This window comes from Nesoenas mayeri, assembly GCF_963082525.1.
Source record: "Nesoenas mayeri genome assembly, chromosome: 17".
Lineage (NCBI taxonomy): Eukaryota > Metazoa > Chordata > Aves > Columbiformes > Columbidae > Nesoenas > Nesoenas mayeri.
This window is the reverse complement of record NC_137565.1, coordinates 3,141,824-3,165,000: the sequence shown is the minus strand read 5'-3', so window position 1 is coordinate 3,165,000 and position 23,177 is coordinate 3,141,824. Positions and strand designations below refer to the sequence as shown.

Below are 23,177 nucleotides of genomic sequence, written 5' to 3'. Positions count from 1 at the left end.
TCAAGTCTTCTACCGGTCGCTTTGTTATTTCTGGAGCAGAAAATTTCTCGAAGTCCATAAAGACTGCTGAAGAGTATAACCTAGCGGAACAGAAGTGCTGCTTAGAGACTTACAAGGAAATCTTAACTCAGAAGATACGCACAAAAATTGGCAAGGGATTTAAGAAAAAGGCAGCTGTGGGTACTATTTATATAACCACGTTATTATTTACACGCTTGGCCATACCGAATTATTCACAAAAAGTGAACTTGGCTTGGAGTGGAATCCCTGCTACTCTGGCCACCAAAATAAGGGTTTTTCAGCAAGAGAAAAGCCATTGAGAAGCCAAACTGTCAAGCCAAAGTCACCAGTGACAGTTCGTGTTTGGCTTCACCTCTCCTATTTGAAGGAAGAGCAGACAAACCCAAACTGTTTGAAGCAGCAGGTACCTGTAACAGTGCCCTGGTTCCGTCCGGCCAGCCCGACCTGCCCGCTGGTCCGCTGACGCCTGAGATATCCAGGTGACTCTGAAAGACGAAACCCCGGTGATTTTATCGTAGAAACGTTTCTTGACCTTTCCACAGTCAACCACGTATTTGATGCCTGGGATGGTAAGCGACGTTTCGGCCACGTTGGTGGCTACGACACACAGTCTTGTGTCAGGAGGTGGAGCCCGGAATACCTACAAGAAGGTACAAAAGTGGCACGTGAAATGCACTGCAAACAACGGCAAAAAGACAAGCAGTCAACTTGGATGGATGGCAAAGGGATGACAAGAAGATTTCCAAGATGGAAATTTTAACTCTCGAAACACACGTGACTTTAGACAATGATCACACATCTATTTACTCACTGTGACAATAAATCCTTTACCTTTGCTTGTTTCTCTGGTGCCAGCAAAGAATAAAGTGGGAGCACATAGAGTGGAAGGGACGAATCAGATTTCTCATCTGTGAGGAAACAAACCATATCGTTACATACACAGTAAGTCAACTTCCAGGCTTAGTCCTAACAACATCTTCAAAAATACCACTTCATCTAAAACCAGTAAAGTACTTGGTACTAAGCTGAAACTAGAAAACCATAATAGCTTTTCCATGACTCAGGTCCGCTGTGTTATCACACCAGTTCAGCAAAGGACCAGTGGCTTGTGCTGCACATTTCACAGGTGACGGGAGATATGAGATTTTTATTTCTTAAGTGCCAAACCTTCTTCTGAGTCTCCATCTCCTAAATCCAGGTCAATATCAGACCCTGCAACATCATCATCGCTTTCAGCGTCTCTGTCTTCATCTCCTTCATCCACTGGTACAACAGAGTAATTGTCCAGATCAATTTTGGGGAGTGTCTGAGAAAGACAGGAAAGACAACCACAGAGCATTAAGGGGAAACACGAACAGCACTTTTTATTCCTTTGAAAACAAAGCTGAGCACTTTCTCCAAACATTTGTTGACCTGAAGGTTACAGTGGGCTTGTATTTGTCTTTTAAGGCTGAGATTCAGCATTTGGTAATGGTGAAAGTCAGAGGGGAATAACCCAAGCGTTTTAAACAGCATTTTGTGCCAAGCCAGCCTTTTTTCACATAGATGACAGTGGGAAAAGGGTAAAATTTCTTTACTTCAGGCCACTGCAGCTACCAGGATCCCATGTTAGTGGACAGTATCTCTACAACATCAAGATCTCCTGCTAACAAAGCCCATGCAGGACTTGGGTGGAAGCCAAACACTACCCTTCCTCACAGATGCATCAGGCCCAATTTTGGGTAACAAGCAGTGAGATGAGGAGCAGCCCTGGAGCCAGCAAGTCTGGAACTCCTTCTGTTCAAGTTATAACGGTCCGTACTCAACCAAAATCAATCTCCTGCCCATTACACCCAGGGACACATGTTGGCACTCTGCTGCTCTTAGTGCAGCAGTTACCAGTGTAGGTCACATTGCTGGATTTCCTGAGGGGACAAAGGTGGCTGCAAAGCTTCGTGCAAGTCTAAACCAGCCTGGTGAGAACAGCTGCACAGGAGCACTGTTCTGCAGGGTTCCTGCTCCTTCTGCCTCTCGGAGGAATTTTAGCCATTGCACATTACCATAACTTTCCTCCGCCTCCTTGATTTCTTAAATTTCCTCATTTCTTCCACTGATTCTTCTCTGTCGTCATTTCCTCCTACAAAAAGAGCCGGTGGGATCACTGTCAGCTGAGGATGCTTTCCTCTCGGGAAAGGTAGCGGGGAGAGTCTGGTTCCGCTCCGACGTTTTAGCAAATCAAAAAGCGTCACAGTGTGAAAGAAGCAAATATCACATTGAAAGCAGACAGGACAGGGATGACACGTGAGTTTAACGCTATAATTCCATTTAGGAGCCGTACGGAGGTTCAGCAGCAGCACAAACAAGGCACCGTGTGCCCTGAGGTTTAGGAGACAATTAGCTGAGCTATATTAGAATTTGACTTTCTAAAGTCATCTCGGGAAATTCCACTGTCCTGAACATAAACGGTCATCAACAAGCAGCAGCATTTCCACCTCAATTCACAACCAAAGTGGAGAAATTGAATGGATTTTGGGGAACTGGAAGGGATCATACACATAAAACTTTTCCCCAAACTCAAACCAGCACAAACTTAACAATCAGTCATCAAAATCATCCACAACGAGCCCTTTCCCCAACCCTCGTTTTTTGGGTTTTTCAAATAAAAGCTTTTATTTTTAGAAGCAAAGCAAGCTCGTCTCTCAGTGGGATAAATTCAAAGAGCATTACCTGCGGTGTTGGTTTTTTGGAACGGAAAGGCTTTCCTTAGCCTTCTGCAGAGAGAGTGAACTTCAGCCTGGCCTGTTAAAAACACCAAAATCCCACCTGCAAGAGAAGAAATCCCTCTGAACCTCAGCACAGCTATTGCACCTTGGAGAGCTTCAGATCCCCTTCCTGATTAAAGACAGGTTGAATATTCTGTGAAGTAACAAGGAGGAAGAGGGTGTTTGACTGCGTCTGTCTTCTCCTGCTCCCTCGAGAAGCATGCTGGCGTAACCACGACTTAATTGAAAGGTAATTTTCACAAGGAAAACCTTCTAAGTCAAAGCACACAATACATCATTGCAGTCCCACGATCAACTTACAAAAAAAACCAAACCTCACCCCAAAACAAAACAAGAAACTCCACAGAAATCCAACCCAGAAAACTTTAGATGCATTAAGTGTAAAGAACTGGAGAGGTTCTCAGCAGCGACCTTACCTGGGGGCAGCATGCGGTGGATTTTACACACCTTCCTGAAGCACTCCCCGCTGTAGTCGTCTAGGGGAGTTTTTCTTGTTAAAGTGAACGGTTACAGGGAACTGCCGTGCATCTACCTAGAGAGGAAAGAGTAAAAGGGTTTGTTCACTCCAGCGCAATCATTACAGCTTCCATGGGACAACTACAACAGCTCACCCTGTATTTCCATTCAGCTCTTGGTTTTGGTAACGTACAAAACAGCGGAGCTGCAGAAGTTATCAGTGTTGTCTACCCTCAACACCACAAAACCAAGCTAGAAACCAAACTCTTCTCTCTTTCAGGTCATTGATCCATATTGAGGCTTTCTAGTTCTCCTGAACTGGAACTTCCAGTTTTTCAAGAAAATCAGATTCTGCCAGGGCAGTTTTCTGACAGAAGTGGAAAGAAAAACAAGTCCCAAAAGAAACAATAGTCTAAATAAAATAACTATTGTTAAATTGATTTCTGAAAGATTTCAGCATGAGCCGGAAAGATGAGAGTGCCCCTGGTTTTTAATTGCTTTCATAAAAGAAGCCCTCACTGTAATTCTGACGTGGATCTCGGTGAGAAGAACGATACCTGGATCACAGGAGGCGTCACAGAGAACAGCCTGTTGTTATCGGTGAAATCTTCCACACGAAGCGTGGCCGACATGACGATCAGCTTCAGCGGCTGCCCCTTCTGCAGGGACACAAACACCTTATTCTGCACCTGAACGCATCCAAAATAACACAAACCCAGAAGCCACACGCTGCCCTGCAGCCCCAGCATCGCTCAGGACCAGATTTCCTGATATCTGCCCCAAAACATCTCCCCCGAGCACTGCTGTTGGCGGCTATTCCAGCGCTACAGTTGGTGTCTCGCTTTCTAACTGGCTGCTAATGTCAATTATTTACACATGTCTTGTGGCACTGAGAGTCTGAAATTAATTGGGTATTGCCTGAAAAGTTCTCTGTACTATCTTTCCCTCTTCTGTAGGCTCTGTGCTTCTTCCTTCATATGCAAAGACAAACATGCTACTGAGCATTATTTTGTGGTTCTGTCAGATTCCCATCAACTTCCACATCATGGAGTCTCTCCCCTTCATGTCTAAAGTCCCCCCAGCACATCTGTGTCCAGATGTGGAAACGCCGCTGCTCTCACCTTTTCCCGCAGGGGCACGATGCGAGACAGGAGGCCGATCAATATATCCGTGTACATGCTCCTCTCGTGGGCTTCGTCAATAATAATGACTTTGTACTTGGAAAGCAGAAAGTCCTGAGAAGAGAGGCGGATTTCACCACAAGAAGCCTCACGCAGGGACATCTTTAGGTCAAGACACCCTACAGCTACACAAACACTGACCCACACCCTCATGGCTGGGGTCTCAAGCGCAGTTTAATGTATTTACCCTACACAAAGCAGCCTGGTTTCCCGTCTCTTCCTTGCCCTCTTTGACACAGCAAGATAACCTCTCATTTAGGGACTCGGCAGGAATATAAAGGGTTGAGATTAAATGTATCTCCGGTGCCAAAAGGGATTTTGCTCCGAAAAGTTGGCGACAAACCAACACAAAGCAACCGGCCTCTATTCCTAGCTATACAAAATATTTTCCTTTTTGTAATGCTGAGAACAGCAACTCACCTTCTGAATCTCTTTCAGCAGCACACCGTCCGTCATGAACTTGATCTGCGTTTCGTCTGTAACATTGCCTTCATATCGGATTTGGTAGGAAACCACTCTGTGAGCAAACGTCAGGGACAAAAAGCATGGGGAGAAACAGAAAACTCCCACTGGGACCAGGAGGCAGCCTTCAGCATGACTGAAGTAAGACTTGGTGCCAAGAGAAGACAAAAAGGACATGAAGTGCTAGAAGCTGGGACAGACAGCAGTGTCACTTCACCATTAGGGGACACTTTCTCATATGGAGACAAACTATGATCACTGCCCACACACCATGTCCACAAAGCTCCCTCTAAAAAGTAACTTACAACCATTACCAGCAAAAAGACGGCTTATTTTTTTAATAGACAACCCCACAGAGGAGTTTATAAGTAACCTTCCCACAGTTCTTTGCCAAAGCAAGGTGCAAACCTTCATTTCATCCTACGACACACATGGAGCATCCCAGCGTTCCCCTGCTAGCAAGGTCTCGGCCCTCTCATTCTCCTCACCTGTTTGACAAGTTCATTTCCTTGGCGACGCGCTGGGACATGGACACCGCAGCCACACGCCGAGGCTCCGTGATCCCAATCACTCCGCTTGAGCTGCAAGGGTGATGGACACCAGAGGGATTTCTGCACAACAGCTCTAAATTAAGTAGTATCGCTCACACTGCATCACTTTTAGTTATAGTTAGAAGAAAAGGATGGAGAAGCAGCTTTGGGATTATCCTTCTATTATATGTGCATCGATCTGAAGATGCATGTAGGACAGGAATTTCTTTCCCAAACGCTGTCTCTGTAATTCCAGCTCACTGAACTCCAGTCCCCTGGACATCCCTCTGCCTAGAGGGTCCATTTCAAAGAGTCTCAGGCTGGGGCAGCAGCAGCACAGAAGCACCTTGATGCAGCTCATAAGAAGCATCTTAGAGGGTGCTCAAGCTTACAAATGCTACCAATAGTGCCAGGTGATGTTCATTTTCTTGCAAAGGTAAAAACAAACCTCTGTACGCAGTCTGCGAGACGGACAGACAACGAACCCCCTCTGTGAAAAACAGGCCAGTGGCTTTGAAGGAAAAGTTCTAGAGGTTTCAAAAGATTGCTTATGTGGAGAGACTTTTGCAAGTCAGTCTTATTCCCTTTGGATTCTTTAGAAGCCCATTCAACACGCCCGCTACCAGTGCACAGAAAAGACTGGGTTCGGTTCAGCCAGCTCAGAAGAAACTAAACCAGAACTGACTGAGCTCAGCTCGAATTTTTCTCATTACATCTGCTGCAAACAAAAGACGAATCGTACCTGGCATAGCCAGCTTCATAGAGAAACTGCGGCACTTGTGTGGTTTTACCGCTTCCCGTCTCCCCACAGAGGATCACGATGGGATTCTCACTGATGGCCTCCATGATGACCTGCTCTTCGGCGAGGATTGGAAGCTTCAGTCTTGCTTCCTAAATAACATAGAACATGTAAAAGCCCTGAACCAGCTGATTTCACACCAGCATGGCCAAGAACAAGAGTAACCAGAACGGCTTCCCGGAAAGCAGCTGCCAAACCCTGCACTTTAATGTGCAAAACTTCAGGCTCCCTTGAGTTTACTCATGCAGCACTTCAAGGAAAAACTCATTTCAAAACGTCTGTTCAGACACATGCAGAGCTTCTCCCATTTCTACAGAACTCCCTGCCTACAGTAAGTGGAATAAAACTATCCAGCAGAATGGAGAGCTTGAAGTGACTTCACAAGATTTCCCAGCAAAAAATTATAAAAGACTGCTAATAGATTCTATGTTTAAAACTAGAGACAAATGCTTACATTCCAAAACAAAGCCAGTTTTCCCTCTGCTGGATTAGACAGGCCCGAAGCTCAGACACCAAGAGGACGCCAAGCACACCCTGCTGCCCTGTGGCACCAGCACGGGACAAGGACAACCCACCATGTCCGCAGTGACCTGACCCAATGGGGGATCCCCTCATTTCCAGCCCCTTTGATCCTCACCTGGATCTCGGGAGACCTGTCCACGGGAACAAAAACGGCGGGTTTGCAGGGCGGTTTGCCGGGGGCTGCCCGGGGAACCGTCGCGCTGGGACCCGCCGGCTGCTGGGGCACAACCGCTGCCTTCGCGCCTTCCTCCGGCTTTCCAGCAGCGCTCAAACCACCGCCTGAGGATGCTCCGGTTTCTTCCCTCTGCTCTTCCATCTCCTCCTCAGAGCTGCTGGGCTCTTCCTCAGGCTCCGACTCTGAGCTGTGTCTCCTCTTGTTTGCGCCGCTGATGCTCCGGATGTTTTCGGGTACTGCAGCCCCCGGCTCCTGCATCACCCTGGAACAAAACAAAAACATGTGGATTAGGTTTTGGTCAATGTTCTCCAGGACATCAAGCCAGACAAGTCTTCTACACAAACCAGAGAAGTCGCATCACCCGAAGTCCTGAGCCTGACCACAGGTTTTACTGAAACAGGGAAACCTTCCCTGTGGGTGTAGCGCGGGGCGAGAAGACGTTACTCACAGAGGTCCCAGCTCTCCAGGGATCTCCGCGCTTGGAGGTTCTCACAACTCTGCTCAGTGAAGCCCCAGCTGACCCGGTTGCTGGATTTGTACCTCAGCACACTCTCTGCTGATATCTGTTCATTTCTTCAGAAAGCATCTTTGTAGTTTAATTTATTTCGACTTCTACCTACACGCAGCTTCTGAAAAAACCCATAACTAAGTCCTGCCTCAGTCAATGTTTTCCAATGCAAAAAAAGGTAAGCATTTATCTACCAGTTATGCACTTTAGCATAATCTGAAGGAGTGTGCAGGTGTAATTGTCACGCACCTCATCTCTTAAGAAAGGGATAACCAAGTTATTTTAATTAACATCCCCTCAAGATGACAGCCAAACAAGAACCACCATCTTAACACGTAAAAATATACAATTATTTCACTCCATTCACTCTGAAGAACCCCTATACAATAAAAAGAAAATAAAATAAATCAAGCAAAGAAGGTTGCCAAGATTTCAACCACAGCAGTAAACCAGAGCGGTCCTTCCCAAATAACACTTTACCTTTTAATTTGATACATGCGCCCCCCGGTACCCAGTTTGGAAGTCGTGTACAGGAGCTTCATTTCTGCCTCGGAAGCCTGGACCTCATTCAGCTTGCTCAGCAGCTCAGCTCGCTATTTGGGAAAAAAACAAGCAAAATCAGTGCTCGTTTTCACCAGGAAATAATTTCATTGCAAGATTTGTGCTCGAAGGGCGCTCTGGCAAATCTCGCTGCAAAGACATTTCTGCTGCTACGTGGTCCGTCCCCCACCATGAAGATTTCAGCCCTGCGCTAGAGCAGAAATAGAAACACAGACCTGACCCTTCCCGCTGCAATGAAAAGCTCAGCTGCACCCTTCAGAAAACAGCAAAGAGAATGGATTTGAACCCAAATGCTGAAATGAGGGCTGGAGCAACAGAAGCCTCCCCTCAGCTCCATAATGTGGGACACAGCACTGGCACATCGCACAGCCACAGGTTAAACTGCCTCCAAACACAGAGCTCATTTGTCAAAATCATTAACCACACACTACAATGAACAGGAACTTTGCCTGGAAAGCTTCTACAAAGACAGAAAAGTTCTATTTGCGTACAGAAAAACATACAAGACCTGGAAATAGATATTTCAGAAGCCGCAGCAGTAGTTAGGGGAGCATCAAGCTTTGCATTTTGCAGCAGGACAAAGCTGCTCACACGATCTGTTTCACGGAATGATTTAAAACATAACGTCATTCACTCCGCAGGTGATGCACTTCACGTATCAGGGATGGCCAGGAAACACAACAGCTGCTTATTAACACACCAATATTAAATTAACTTCACCATTTTAACAGAAGCCACAAAGCTGGAGTTCCCAGGAGCAGCAACATACCTGTTTTTTCTTTTCCTTTTGCTCTAAAACTTTCTGCAGGTTTTTCTTCTGTTTCTTGCTCAAGGGTTTCTTCTGGTTTTGGACAACACAGGCTACCTTTTTCTTCTTTGCTTTTGTTGCTGGCAGGACCAGGGCGTTGCTTCCATCAATTCCCTTCAGCTTTGCTTCATCTGAAAGCAGGTGTTTGGTTATTCTCCTGTGCCAGGCAGGTTATTTTCAGCACATTGCTTTACAGCCTTATCGCGACCCATCCTAGATGTAGCTCTTTAAAACAAACGAAACCCTCACCCCCAGCCAAAATAAAATAAACTACATCATCAGCACAGGCAAAAGATGAAAGCGGGGACTCGCCAGCCACAAGCAGAATTTGCCTTATGTAGCAGCACTATGGCATTTTTCCTTTTTTTAACTTATTTGCCCCAGGGTTGGGGCAGCGGAGCCACTCAGGACACTGTGGGTCTCAGGGTGACCCTGCAGCCTCTCCCGGACATAAGGAGCTTTTCATACTAAAAACCCGTATTACTGAGGTTTGAATAATTAGATTAGTATATATATTTTAAAGTAACGTTTGAGAATGCAAATGTTGAACATATTTTTAGTAATTGCTTTAACAAATAATTGCTGAGATGCAGTAACGGCTTTAGTAGAGCTATTAAGGCAAGGCCTATAAGTTACTTTTAAATAAGATTTTAACGCTTCCAACGAAAGCATAAAAACGACACAGCAAAGACACGGCGATAATGAATCTCAGCGTCCCTACGGTCACTTCAAACTCGAGTCCGCGATAACGAACGGAACGCGCGGGTCCCCCGGCCCGGTCCCGCCGCACCTCCCAGCTCCAGCGGCAGCTCCAGCGGCTGCGCGGCGGGCGGGGGCTGCCCGGGGCTGTGCTGCAGCCGCGCTTTCCAGTTGTGTCTGCGGCGGGTCCGGCCCATGGCGGCGGGAAGGGGAACGGGAACGGAACGGGAACGGAACGGGAACGGAACGGCGCGACCCGGCCGCACGTGGGTTCCCGGCGGCACTTCCGCGCCGGCGCGCTCTCGCGAGAAGGGGGCGGGGCAAGTTTGCTCGTGACATCAAACTGTGAGGCGTGGCCGACACTGGGAGGCTGTGCTGCTGTCCGGAGACATGGACAGGACGGAGAGATGGGCGGGGAGAAATTTAATGAACTCTAACAAGAGCGATGTAGAGTCTTGAATCCGGGCAGGAAGAACCCCAGGTTCCGGTATAAGTTGAGGAATGAGCTGTTAGAGAGCAGCGCAGGGGAAAGGGACCTGGGGGTCCTGGGGACAGCAGGGTGACCATGAGCCAGCACTGGGCCCTTGTGGCCAGGAAGCGAATGGGACCTGGGGTGGGTTAGAAGGGGGTGGTCAGTAGGTCAGAGAGGTTCTCCTGCCCCTCTGCTCTGCCCTGGGGAGACTACACCTGGAATATTGTGTCCAGCTGTGGCCCCTCAGTTCCAGCAGGACAGGGAACTGCTGCAGAGAGTCCAGCGCAGCCACCAAGATGCTGCAGGGAGTGGAGCATCTCCCGTGTGAGGAAAGGCTGAGGGAGCTGGGGCTCTGGAGCTGGACAAGAGGAGACTGAGGGGGGACTCATTCATGGGGATCAATATGGAATGGGGGAGTGTCAGGAGGATGGAGCCAGGCTCTTCTGGTGACAACCAGGGACAGGACAAGGGGCAATGGGTGCAAACTGGAACACAGGAGGTTCTACTTAAATATGAGAAGCAACTTCTCCATGGTGAGGGTGCCATAGCCTGGCCCAGGCTGCCCAGGGGGTTGTGGAGTCTCCTTCTGTGCAGACATTGCAACCCGCCTGGACACCTTCCTGTGTAACCTCATCTGGGTGTTCCTGCTCCATGGGGGGATTGCACTGGATGAGCTTTCCAGGTCTCTGCCAACCCCTGACTTTCGATTTTTTTCCTGTTTCTGCTTCGGCCTTCGAGGGTGGAGCCGCCCCCCATGTCCCCTCTGCCCCCCCAGGTGCTTCACAACCGTCCCAGGTCCCTCAAAGCCCCCGCGTGGTACCAGGGTGGGCTCCAAACCCTCTTTCCCCTCACCAGAGCAAAGTCTGATCACAGCAGAGCTCTCAGTGCAAAGTTTCAGTAAACGTTTATTTTAAGCTTTGTCACAATACCATAGGTGATTCGTGAAATCGATCTACAAATATTGAACTACATAGTACATTGATCGGGTGGTCAGATAAGTAATAAATAAAGGCATGTATAGCTCTGTAAAAAATAAGTCTGATATATTTGTAACTACTTAATATTATCAGTAGAATCTAATATCTCCTTATGGATCATATGTCAAAAGTATACATATATCATCTTGTCAGACCAAATTATTTGTTTTTACATAAACACCGTTGTACAAACTTAAAACACTATAATCTGAAATCTGATGTACAAAACAGGCTGTGAAATCACTAGCGCCAGTGTCGAGAACAAGTGCTGCCACAGCAAATAGAACCTCTGGCTAAAAGGAAAAGATCGACTTCTAAATGTGCTGTCATCACAGTTCGATGGAATTATCCAAAAGTTTAAAATACATGCGGATACAGTAAAACCTTTGATTTTCCCGGACAAAAGAGAACTCATGGTCATTTACGTCATTAGCTGCCGAATACAGATCAGAACGTGAGGCAAATCACACTTAGAAACGGCCACGCCACCCAAGAGCGGAGATTGATACTGGTCTATTTTCCACACTAACGGAGCAACGAGTCTCGAAAAGCAAATCACGAGTTGACGGACGCACTAAGCACAGCACTGAACTACACCAGGCTCTACGCGTTGTACCCTGACACCCAATGCCACTTGTAAAAGCGTCACATTCCAAACACGACAGATCAGTTTATCTACAGGTGAAGCGCGTACTTCCAAATAAGTGAGTTTTGCAAAAATGTGAATGTCTTGAAAATAGTACAGTAGTTTCAAACGTTAGGTCTTAAAGTACAAAGTTTAAAACACTCAAGACCCTCCTGGAATTCCTGATACCGGACAGTCTGACGCCCGTCTTAACCGTCGCTTGGTGACTTGGGGTGGCAAGATCGGAGTTTTGCTCCCATTTCTGCCACCGACTTGAGCAAATCTCTCAAATTCTGTCTGGGTTTATCGGTGGGTGATGGGGCGACACCAGCGCGGCCCCCCCGGCAACGGCAGCGCAACAGCAGCGCCGGCACCAGAGCACGTCCCACAGAGCGAAAACCGCCGGGGGGAAACCAGAGCGTTTGGTATGGAAAATCTCTGTAAAAGGTATTTACAAAAGTCGAGAGAGATTAAATACACCACATTCATGTCCCGAAAGCGCCTCCACTGCAGTGCGTGTTTAAAAATCACAGAGCGTTTTTAAAGTAGCTATATATCGAAGATTAGATTGTGCTTTAAAAATAATCATCACTTATGAATTTGACTAACCCGGAAACCGAGAGCTGGGAAAAATACTGATTAAAAATATCCCATTTTATATATACTGCTTTTCACTTAACATTTTGCTATACATGGGATGCGCCTAAATATAAAAATACTTTCAAGCAGCAGGGTGTTCAAAATTAAAAGCATTAATACAGGAGGGCTGATTTTACAAAACTAAGATAAATGATCAGCGTGAGATACTATAATCCAAATTAACTTTGATATAGCATTTGAAAATAATTCTTTATCATAGACAACTCTTAATATATAAACAATTCAGTATTTTTAACTTCAACATTAAATATGGACTCCATAAAATACATTCTATGCAAAACTGACCCATGTGCAGAGTCCTACTGAAGTCGATGGAGCGGCTTCCACGACCGAGGTTTGCAGACTTTGGTCCTCAGGCCTCTAATTTAGCAAAACACGTAACGAGCTGACAAGCTTTGCTAATGAATTCCTCATTTCCAGGTTGGCATTTGAGCCCAGTCCCCTGTGCGCAGGGAAAACTGAGTTTACAAGGAAGACTCCGTAATACTATGGAAAATGAGCTGTAAAAAGGAATATACTGTAATTTACATTTTCAGCTTTACAAAGTATTTGTTGCCATGGTACTTATCTGTTCATGGGAAAGATTCTAAGTTATGAAAAGCAGTTACGTTGTGACTCTAAATGTGTATTTCTCAAAAAAATGGGGTGCAGAGGGATTTACAAATGATATAAAAAAAAAAAGGATTCCAACAGTGCCAACTGCATATGAACTTCAACCATGTTGAATTTAAGTGATCGCAGGTTGGAGTAAAGGCCATTAAAGTGGATTTTAAAATAACCCCTCATGTAAATGTCACATACAGACCAAAAGAGGTTAGGCAAGTAACACACATTTTAAGAAGAGTATTAAACTTCAGCACGAAGAGAAAAAGAAATTCACCCCGCAGTTACATTCAGTGAAGCGTCACATCCAAGAAAAGCTCTGCCCAAGGAAAGAAGCGGCCGAAGAGCAAGAGCCAAGCCGAGCTCAGCCAAGCCGAGCTCAGCGTCCTGTTCCCCTTCCCTTCCAGCCAGTCCCTACACAGCCCCAGTTTTGGTGCTGTGTTTCTGTACTGGTGTAGCTGTTACGGCACATGGTTCTGCAGCCGAGCTCCGTTTCCCCTCTCGTGGCATGGATGCTGTGCTCAGCACTACGGTTTAGGTCACCGAGTTAAACCTCTTCTCGGACTTTCTTCCCTGAGGTTCCTTCCGTTACAAAGCCAGTGGTTCCCTACCCAGCTTCTAAGCCTACAAATACACAATCCTTCAAAAGAAAATTGCTTCAAAGCTCCTACATCACTTTGAAACGCAGCTGTTTAATGCACCCTTCTCATAAGGTGACTCGCTTTCCCTAAAACGCAACAGAGCGAGGACACGGACTTCAAGCAAAAAGCTCCTATAAAACTATTACAATTTTAGAAAAAAATCCAGATCTTCCTGAAGATAATTTATTGCCGCTTATTGGTCCTGAGAAAGCTTTAAGCAACAATACATTTGCAAGTGTTCTAACTGCTGCCTTTTTTGAGAAAGTGCGTGGGTCCAGAGATAAAAATCATGATTTATTACATGCACTTATGCTGAGAAAATGCTTCATTGTGAAGATCAAATATGAATTACAATTTGCCGCACTACATCACCTCCTCCTGTATCACTGTTAAAACACGTTTCCTTTCAGACACCAAATTTAAGTTGTTGCGATGAAATGCAATGAAATGATGCCACACGTGCACTTCCCAACTCCTCACCTGGGACTGGCATTTAGGGATCTATGAAAACTTCCTTCTCCTTTACTCCCCACCTCCTATTAAAAGCTATGGTGCGAATTTTTTGGCCTGCATACCAGAAAATTCCTCATCCCATACTCTATGAAAGGCAACTTCAGGCAATGAAATAAGCCCACAATACAACGAAAACATTCACTACTTCGAAAAACAATAAAGTGGACCCACAGCAGTTACTTCTCAATGGAAGTGTTTGGTAGCTTGAGATTTTTTTTTTCTTTTTAACTTTTTAAGTGTCAAATTTGCATATGTTTAGCTGAATTTCAACATCTGAAAGACTATTCAATTTGCTTTTATAAAAACTTTACAAAAGATGTTTTTAAATGCTTGTAAAAGTAAGCCTTTATCTACTGAGAAAATTCTAGTACTGGATAAAACTCTGAATATACAGCTGATTTTTTTTTTTCTCCTACAAGTATAATGGCTGAGTGTATAATCTAGATAAATTAGTCTTACACATGATGAAAAGTTCTAACTTCGCACACTTTTTACCATGTGATGCTTTTGTTGCTTTGTAACTTCGAACGAGACAGTGCTTAGGAATTCTCTAGCGCTGGTGTGCAGTGGTCTGTACTGGTTTATTGGTCACTGCCTCTGTCCAGGCTTTCGATCACCCTGGACAGACGGATGTTCAGGAGTCTGATCTGACTATCCAGGTGGTCCATCTTCTCCTCGAGGCTGCTGCTGCTGTTTCTTCTCCAGTAAAATCCAACCGGCCCCGTCATGAAGTAGACGGCTACAACAAAGCAAAGGGGCAGCACGGCGTGTTCTGGGTCACCTTCATACTTCTGGAGGATGTACACGCACGAGAGGGTGAAAAGGGCAACCCTGGCAATCCAGAAAAAGCGACCGAACAGCATGTGCAGGAGATAGAAGAAGAATCCAAGGAAGAGAGATAAAAACCAATAGGCAAGTAAAATGGCACCGATCAGCAGAAGAGCGCGGGTCGGGTTGTTGGCGATCGCCGCGGGGCTGAAATAATGAGTCAGGTTGGAGGCTGAAAAACAAAGCAAAATTAATGAGCATTAACGAGTGCGCGCCAAAGTGATAAGGGTAAAAATGCAAGGACGGCTTCAAAGGGCCATGCGGTGGGAGCATGACTGTGTTTCCTAAAGTAAGGGGTAAAGCCAGTTCATCTATTTCTGGATGGACCTTTTTCAAACCACTGGCTCAACTCCAATGATGCAATTGAATTAATTCCATTAAAGCAGAGGTGCCAAAGGTTCTTTAAAGACCAACCACTCTAGGGCCTAAGGTCCAGATGTATCCTGCTTTGTCAAAGCTATATTCCAAATGCTCTCGATTGCATCTTTCCTTTCTTCTAGGCCTTCTTTATCTCTCTGTACCATTCCTGGCCATGTGCATCCATTCCAGGATGATACCAAGAAATCAATCACGCCTTGTAACGCGTTTTATAGACGTCCTGTAGATACATACACAGAATCATAACAGCTGGTTTTAGTCCTCTTGTTTGAAGGTACTAATAGCAAAATCAAAGCCATGTGAAGCGGTTAGAGATACCACTGATGGATGTCTAACGCAGCGTGATAAAATGTCATTATTTTCTCACTCTGCCTATGCTTGTAAACGCTGATAAAGGCTGATAGAGCTCCAGAGTTAATAGGCATCACACTCACCATCAATTCCAAGGACATCTAACAAATCAGTCCATATTCTCCAGAATGTGTCCATTAATATATCCACCCCATTGACAAATCTTTCTGTCAACCTGGAGAAAAACTGAGAAATAGAACTGAAAATTATAAAAAATCCTCAATTCCTTAATCTTTGAAATCCACCGGTCATGAGTACAATGATAATTCATCAAACAAGAACCGCAGACTGTTTTGAAGTCCCCAAGGAAAAAAACATAACTTTGTAAATGTTTTAAACTCTGTGAATTATAAATTTACTTATGACAATTGCCCTTATTCTAGGCATTTGGAGAAGTAAACTTATATGTTGGCAGGATTTTCAAATGCATTTTATGAGCTTTACCATTGTTCTGGAGATTGAAGAGAATAGTGTTACTAGCAAAGGACACTGGTAAAGCAAAACAGAGAATTATGGTTTTATTGAGGGACTGACAGCCCAGCTTGACACCGAAATCAGTGTCAGGGGTTGGAAGGGCCCTGGAAAGCTCATCCAGTGCAATCCCCCCATGGAGCAGGAACACCCAGATGAGGTTACACAGGAAGGTGTCCAGGCGGGTTGGAATGTCTGCAGAGAAGGAGACTCCACAACCCCCCTGGGCAGCCTGGGCCAGGCTCTGCCACCCTCACCATGAAGAAGTTGCTTCTCATATTTAAGTGGAACCTCCTGTGTTCCAGTTTGCACCCATTGCCCCTTATCCTGTCACTGGTTGTCACCAGCAGAGCCTGGCTCCATCCTCCTGACACTGCCCCTTTCCATATTGATCCCCATGAATGAGTCCCCCCTCAGTGTCCTCTTGTCCAGCTCCAGAGCCCCAGCTCCCTCAGCCTTTCCTCACACGGGAGATGCTCCACTCCCTTACGTCTCCAATGCATTTACAGGTCAATTTAACAGTATTTATTCTTTCCTCCTAGTGGCTGAGCAAAGAAGGAGCAGAGGAATGTGCAGGTCCCTCATGCCTCAGATCCTCTAAGTTCACATGCGGCCCTGCAAACCCAAGATGCTCTTTGGTGCAGCCAGACCACATTTCAGCCGGCGGGCTCCTCCCCCACCTGAAATAACCTTTATTTAGGGATTAATTAATATATATTTTTTGGCAGTTCGCTCCCCGCCAAGCCTCCCCTCCCCTTTTCTTTCCCAAAGCCTCCCAGGAAACGAGGCCGCGGCACCGCGTGGAGGGGTGAGGGGCAGCATCTACCCCCCCAAAACCCACCCGTGAGCAACGAAAAGAGCGCGAAGGGCACCGAAGAGACACAAGGAAAATGCCGGCGCCTCCTCACCTTCTGCAGGGCCCTCACGTTGTCCTCGCCGAACAGCCCGCTCACCCCTTGGTAGAGCCCGCTAGCGGCTCGACGGAGGCTGTTTTGCTTCTCGGCTCCTCGGCTTCTCGCTGCACGAACCCCCGGGCCCCCCAAAAGCAGGGCCAGGACCAGGAGAAGCGTCGGCAACCACCCCGCCGCCATGACCGCCGTGAGCGCCGGGGAACGCCGCTATTATAGCGCCGCCTTCAGGCCGCGCTGCGGGACTGCGCCGCTTATTTTGGGGGGGGGGGGGGGTGGTGCGGGGGGGGGGCCCCCCCCCGCACCGCCCCCCCCCCCTAATTAATATCATAAATTAATAATTTAGATTGAAATTAGGCAGCCCAAGCTCCCCCTGGGCCAGCCGACTGCATCCTGCACGCCTCCCAAGCACGGAGATGGAGCGACGCGCCCCCCGCCCCCAATAGTGAAACTTCTTCCAACGTTGGACCCCTCACTTTATCCATTAGCCCGTTCCAGGGTAAATTTTCTCTTTAATAATCTAATTGTTTGGTTTGTGGGTTTTTTTTTTGGTTTGGTTTTTTGTGGTTTTGCTTGTTTTTCGGGGGCTTTTTTAGTTTTATTTCATTATTTTTTTCCTACTATCTAATCAGGATTCCCGTCTCGCCTCCAGGCTGTGGACTCTCTCTTCCCAAATGCTCTTCATTAGCTTTGGAATCCACTGGTCACAAGCACAATTGTAACTCATGAAACAAGAACTGCAGACTATTTGGAAGTCCATATTCTCCAGAACGTGTCCATTAATATATCCACCCCATTGACAAATTAATATTAATATATCCATTAATATATCCACCCCATTGACAAATCTTTCTGTCAACCTGGAGAATAACTGAGAAATAGAACTGAAAATTATAAAAAATCCTCAATTCCTTAAACTTTTAAATCCACCAGTCATGAGTACAATGATAATTCATCAAACAGGATTATTTTGGAGTCCCCAAGTAAAAACTCATAACATTGTAATGTTTTAAACTCTATGAATCATAAATTTACTTATTATGATTGCCCTTATATTAGGTATTTGGAGATGTAAAGTTATATACTGATGAGATTTTCAAATGCATTTTATGAGCTTTACCATTGTTCTGGAGATTAAAGAAAACACTTAATAGCAATTGACACTGGTAAAGCAAAACAGAGAATTATATTTGAACTGACAGCCCAGCTCCACACCTAAATGTCTCAAATGCATTTACAGGTCAGTTTAACAGTATTTATTATTTCCTCCTAGTGGTTGAGGAAAGAAGGAGCAGAGGAATATGCAGGTTCCTGCACGGGTGTCCCTTTCTGAAGAGGTTCCCAGGTGCAATCCCCCAAATGACGAAGGGAATATAGAAACCTAATGTCAAAAAACGCCATCTGTCTTTTCGGCACACTTATCTCCTTCAGACTGAGGGAATCTGAAGGTGTCTTGTGTCCTTTACCCTTCAGAAACTCTGACTCAGATGTACACGCTAAAACTGACCACGCTTCATGGTGTGACTCCCTCTTCTGACGAGTTTTATGTTGAGTAACCAGGCCAACAAAAGACCATCTGGGAAGTACAAATTAGACAATATTATCAGCTCCTTCTGAGTAGTGAAACCCAACCAGCATGTTAGCAGAGTGAAGTAACAATCCTCAGGAGACAGAAAAAGTGCTTTATTGCCTTCAGAGCTCATTCTGATTCATCGTTAATTGATGGGAGTGTGAGTTAGACAAGCTAGGAACACAACAATGCCAATCTAAAACCAGACCCAGAGGTCTGTAGTGCAGATTCCACAGCAAGTGATGACGTGAGCTGGGGCAGAAAACGTTTGCTCAGTTGCCCAACGGTAACTTCAGGGCACGGAGGATCCTGACACCCTCTCCTGAGCTCCTCGTTGCGACTGGGAAGGTGTAGGCAGCCCACGATCACATCTGTGCACCATTCAGTTTGGATCTCTGCTCTGAAAATCACAGGGCAGAGCTTTGCTTTACCTGTCCCTCCCTGGGGAGTTCCGCAGGGTCAGGGCCGCAGCTGGAAGCTCTGCCGGTCACTGCAATAACTTGAGGCATTAGTATCTCTTTCCTATTTTGTGTCCTAGATGTTTAAACCTCGTGGCTGAGCCTAAGCCTGGTTGCTGCGTAGTCATGTAGACATCTAGAATAGAGATATCTTTGTTATGGCTTTTTTCCCAGTTTTAGTCTGGCCAAAACACTTATTTTCACATTTAGTAGAATGGCCTCGGCCTTTTAGCATTTAGTTATATTTGGCCCTGAAAGGGTTGGGCCCAGATCCAGGAGGATACTTAGGACCTTACTTGATTTCAGTAGGATATAGATTCTTTACATATTTATAAATGGTGCTTTCACGCTCTTTCAAGGTGGCCTCGAAACTGCTGGTGTCTTAGTACCTCTGAATATCCCGAACCCTAATCTCATACTCTTCCAAAATGCGTTGGCAACTGATGATGGGTATTTTTGAGGTCCTTACGAGGTTCGTGGTGATCTCCCCTCAGTCTCATGTTGTGCCTGGACTCCGAGTGCATGGTAAAGTGTCTGCTCCTGGGGCATTTCTTGCGTGTCAATAACCTTGCGGTACAAAAACACGACTGTAATGTAATTATTCTAATTGTCAGGGGTCTTGTTTCCTGTGCCAGTTACAATTCTTCAATTTGCTTCCACTTGGCATGACCTTCTCTGGGTCTCTTTGTGCTGTTTCTGGTCCAAAGGGTCTCGTTTCTGGTAATTTGGGGAAGTTCTTATTTAATTATATGAGCTTCCATCGTGGGATCTCCCTCAAAGTCACCGCTGCAAAGTGTTTGTTGTGGTTTTCCATCCATTCCTCACAGAGGCTCAGAGGTTTGTTTTATTTAGTAGCTGCCTTTGGAAGCCTGTGCTCAGGGTTGTCCTTCACATGGGCGCAGGATAATCCGGGAATCATCGCTGCTCTTTAATTCATTTCCTAACCTGTCTCAATGAGCCTATTTCAGGTACATTTGTCTCTCCAAATCCACAGTTCTTATGAAATCACGCAGTATTTCACCCTTCTCATTCAAATAAATGAAATCAGGTCTGCTCAAAGAATACATTGCATCACGACATTAAATATTGATCTCAACCACATTGAATTCTGGACAACTGTGAGGTTTCTAGAAAGATCCTCTGACAAAGGTTTTACTGTAAGAAGCAGCATAAGTGCATTTCTCTGTTTCCTGATCTGAACTCAAAACTGCATAAGATCTCTTACTCAGATATAGGGATTTAACAGCAATCCGAACAGTATTCAGAATAAACTGGGGTCTTCTGGATGTCAAAGTTTTAGCAGATCACACGGTTCTCCCCTTTAAACTATTTGCATGGTGAAAAAAATACCACAGCTTTAAAAAAAGCCAACTGGTGTTACCATGGGCCAGTCCTTAACCTCACTGACATCATCTCAGAGACCCAGCTTGTCAGAGCTGTTCGTTTTATGGCTTCTTGTCATTTTAGGCCTTTTCTCCTCATGCTTTGCTGCTGGCTTTGTGAGGATTTCTTGCAATGTGTCACCGCTTCTGTTCTTCTTCTTTTTTCCTTTCCTTTTTTCTTCCCTTTCTGCAAATTATTTCGATTTTGCTTCTGGTTGCTTGTACTCTTGACACCAGGTAGAGGTTGCAGAGATCGTGGATGTCAAACGAGCCAGAAGTTTCTTATACAGACTCACTAACCAGCCGGTGGCCAAAACTTTCCCAAATATTTAGATTTCCGCACCTAGGTGTTAGATCAACATACTGCACAGAGTGTCATGAGGGATTAGTACAAAACGTTTATCTCACAGGTCCATGCATTTCATGTCGTTTCAATTTCGCCAACTGACTGCAGATTAGTTACCTCATAGACCACAGATGATGTGGTGCCATCATCATCATCGTTGTTACTGTTAATCAGTTCTGAAGCATATTTTGAAGGGCCCCTAATGTGAAGCAAAAAACCACGATTTAATTTTTAACCTGTTATTACTATTAGTAGGTATAAAGTGAGGCCTAATGAGATTTGAAAATGGTTGATTCCAATTAATCTTATTCAGGCTATTTTCCTCTAGCTATACTAACCTAGTCTCCAAACTGTTTTAGCAATCACTAGAGTCCTCTTAATACCCATTTTCTTGTTAAAGGCTTGTTTAATTTTCCATCTTTTTCTTCAATTTTTTTCCAAAGACACTTTTGAAAGAAGAAAAAAGCAGTTTGGATACGGCAAAACTGGAAAGACAACAAGGACCGTGGAGGCATAACCCACCCTAAGTAAGGATGCAATAGTAAACCTGCTGTTCATAAATGAGAAGCTATGTCAGGCTTTCCTAAAAGCCCAAGTTTCATCACCAAATTCCCAGTGCGCCCTTTCTTCCTCGATCAGTAAGTGGGTCAGTGCATTTTATGCCTTTTTCAGCTCAGTGAGAGGATTTTTGGGTCCCTGGTCAGGTGATTTACCTGCAGGTTTTCTTTTTAGATGCACAGGTTGCTCTGAGTGGAGGAAACCTGCTGGTGTGTGTCTGCTTTTTTATCTTAAAACCGATAATACCGGCACCGCCGAAGCGCCTCACCGTTGAGGAATCACGGAGGGACCCCCCCGCTTCCTCCGAGCAGGATGAGAGCTCCCCTCGGATTGGTCACACCTCCTTCTGATCCGGCCGCTCATTGGTCGCCAGGGAAGAGGCCTTGAGAAACCTCTGGTCCAATTGGTTCTTCACGATGTCAGCTCTTCCGCCGTCACCCTCGCCGTGAGGAGAGCGGGCTCTGGGCTGATGTGGGGCCAGGCGCCCGGCAGCCAATCAGACGCGCCGGCGTCGCGGCCGCCGTGCGTCGCGCGGGATCCGTCCGCAGCGCGGGGCCGCCCGGGCCGGGGCCGCCTGAGGGGCGGCGGCGCTCGGTGGCTTCACCGCCGCGGCCGTAGGCGGAGGAGCAGCGGGAGGCGCCGGGGCTGCGAGCCCATCGGGGCCGGGGTGCGTGTGGGAGACCTCAGAGTGGGGCCAGATGAAACAAAAATGAGGTAAAAGTGGGAAATTACAGATGCACTGCCTGTGCTCGCTGGGAGCGCATCAGCGCCGGCCATGGCAGGTGCGCCAGGTGTTCGACCAAAAGCTCAACTTCACCCCCCAGGTCAGGACAGACTAAATCAACCGGGGGTAAATAAACGCGATGGGGCCGGGAGGCCAAATGTGACCCTGGCAGCTGCATCGTAATACCTGGCGTCGCAATCCTGTAGATATAAATCCACATTGGGTAACTCTTTAGTATTGTAGTAACAAACACTGTTCCTCGCTTATCTCGGGGCTGTGGCGGGGTGTCTGTGCCACGGGTTTCACACGGCCGCTGACCCCGAGCAGGGCGGCCATGGCAAGATAAACGTGTCCTGGTTCCATCCCCGGCCTCTCCGGGCTCTGGGCAGAGTTATTTAACAATAGGCTACACCTAAGGCCTTTCCCGAGGCAAATAAAACGTGCAGGATTGTCCAGTTCATGTTGCCACAGCCTGCAAATCTAATCAAGTACTTGTATTTTCATAGCACAAAGATCTAAATAAAAATTATAGCAGCTACACTACTACATAGTGCATATAATTTACTTTCATATTTACACTGTGTGCCTGTACAATTTGCCATCAAGTTAATATTTTTCAAGGCTTCTACGAATTAGGAGGGAAATCATGACCTTGAAAGTAACAGTTACATAAGCTGCCTGTAAAGACGAGTACATTGATATAAAGTATTTCATTGCCACCACTTTGTGGCTAAAATTGGCTGTTTTGGCATCGCGATTGTCAAAGACCTCACGTTTTGGAAGAAGAGAAGCGACCAGTTTTAACCCGGGGCACAACATACATGGGCAGAGCGTGTTACAAAAGCGCAACCGTGGAGAAATGCCTCGGTATTGGGTCAAAGACGTTTGCCAGCGGGCAAAAAATTAAATAAAGAGGTGGTAATTTTGCAGAGATCTGTTGGACAGCGTGAAGCGGCGGCTCCTCCGTTCAATGACCTTCAAAGGCGGGCGGCCCGGGTAGAGCCCGCCGGGTCGGGGCTGCCCGAGGGGGAGCGGCCGCGGTCACTTGGCGGGAGGAGCCCCGGGGGGCGTCGCTGCCGCCTGAGGGAAGAAACGGCTGCGACCCCTCGGGCGCCGGCCGCCCCCATCCCTCCCGCACCGATCCGCCCCGCCGCTCCCCCGGGGGAGCCGACACGGGTGACCCCGCGGCCCGCCCCGCCGAGCTCGCCGCCCCCTCGGCGGGCGGGGC

At 46.5% G+C, this 23,177-nt stretch overlaps 2 protein-coding genes across 2 annotated transcripts in view; both read right to left on the bottom strand.

The window, feature by feature from the left end:
- The window catches only part of DHX37 (DEAH-box helicase 37), a 12,540-nt gene extending 2,617 nt beyond the window's left edge, over positions 1 to 9,923 (bottom strand). Inside the window, 17 exon segments of the mRNA XM_080355621.1 lie at positions 21 to 80; positions 429 to 661; positions 853 to 929; positions 1,189 to 1,327; positions 2,061 to 2,137; positions 2,728 to 2,823; positions 3,200 to 3,272; positions 3,274 to 3,315; positions 3,797 to 3,898; positions 4,361 to 4,474; positions 4,841 to 4,937; positions 5,371 to 5,463; positions 6,155 to 6,303; positions 6,849 to 7,170; positions 7,897 to 8,009; positions 8,747 to 8,916; positions 9,576 to 9,923. Of these exon segments, the coding sequence (XP_080211747.1) occupies positions 21 to 80; positions 429 to 661; positions 853 to 929; positions 1,189 to 1,327; positions 2,061 to 2,137; positions 2,728 to 2,823; positions 3,200 to 3,272; positions 3,274 to 3,315; positions 3,797 to 3,898; positions 4,361 to 4,474; positions 4,841 to 4,937; positions 5,371 to 5,463; positions 6,155 to 6,303; positions 6,849 to 7,170; positions 7,897 to 8,009; positions 8,747 to 8,916; positions 9,576 to 9,681 (2,063 nt within the window). The 5' untranslated portion in view covers positions 9,682 to 9,923.
- A 1,182-nt stretch (positions 9,924 to 11,105) lies between these two features.
- Positions 11,106 to 17,111, bottom strand: BRI3BP (BRI3 binding protein). Its single transcript, XM_080355274.1, has 3 exons — positions 16,912 to 17,111; positions 15,616 to 15,718; positions 11,106 to 14,975 (listed from the first exon to the last, which is right to left on the bottom strand). The coding sequence occupies exons 1-3, from the start codon at positions 17,092 to 17,094 to the stop codon at positions 14,557 to 14,559; spliced, it is 705 nt and encodes a 234-aa protein (XP_080211400.1). The 5' UTR covers positions 17,095 to 17,111; the 3' UTR covers positions 11,106 to 14,556.
- Positions 17,112 to 23,177: the final 6,066 nt, after the last annotated feature.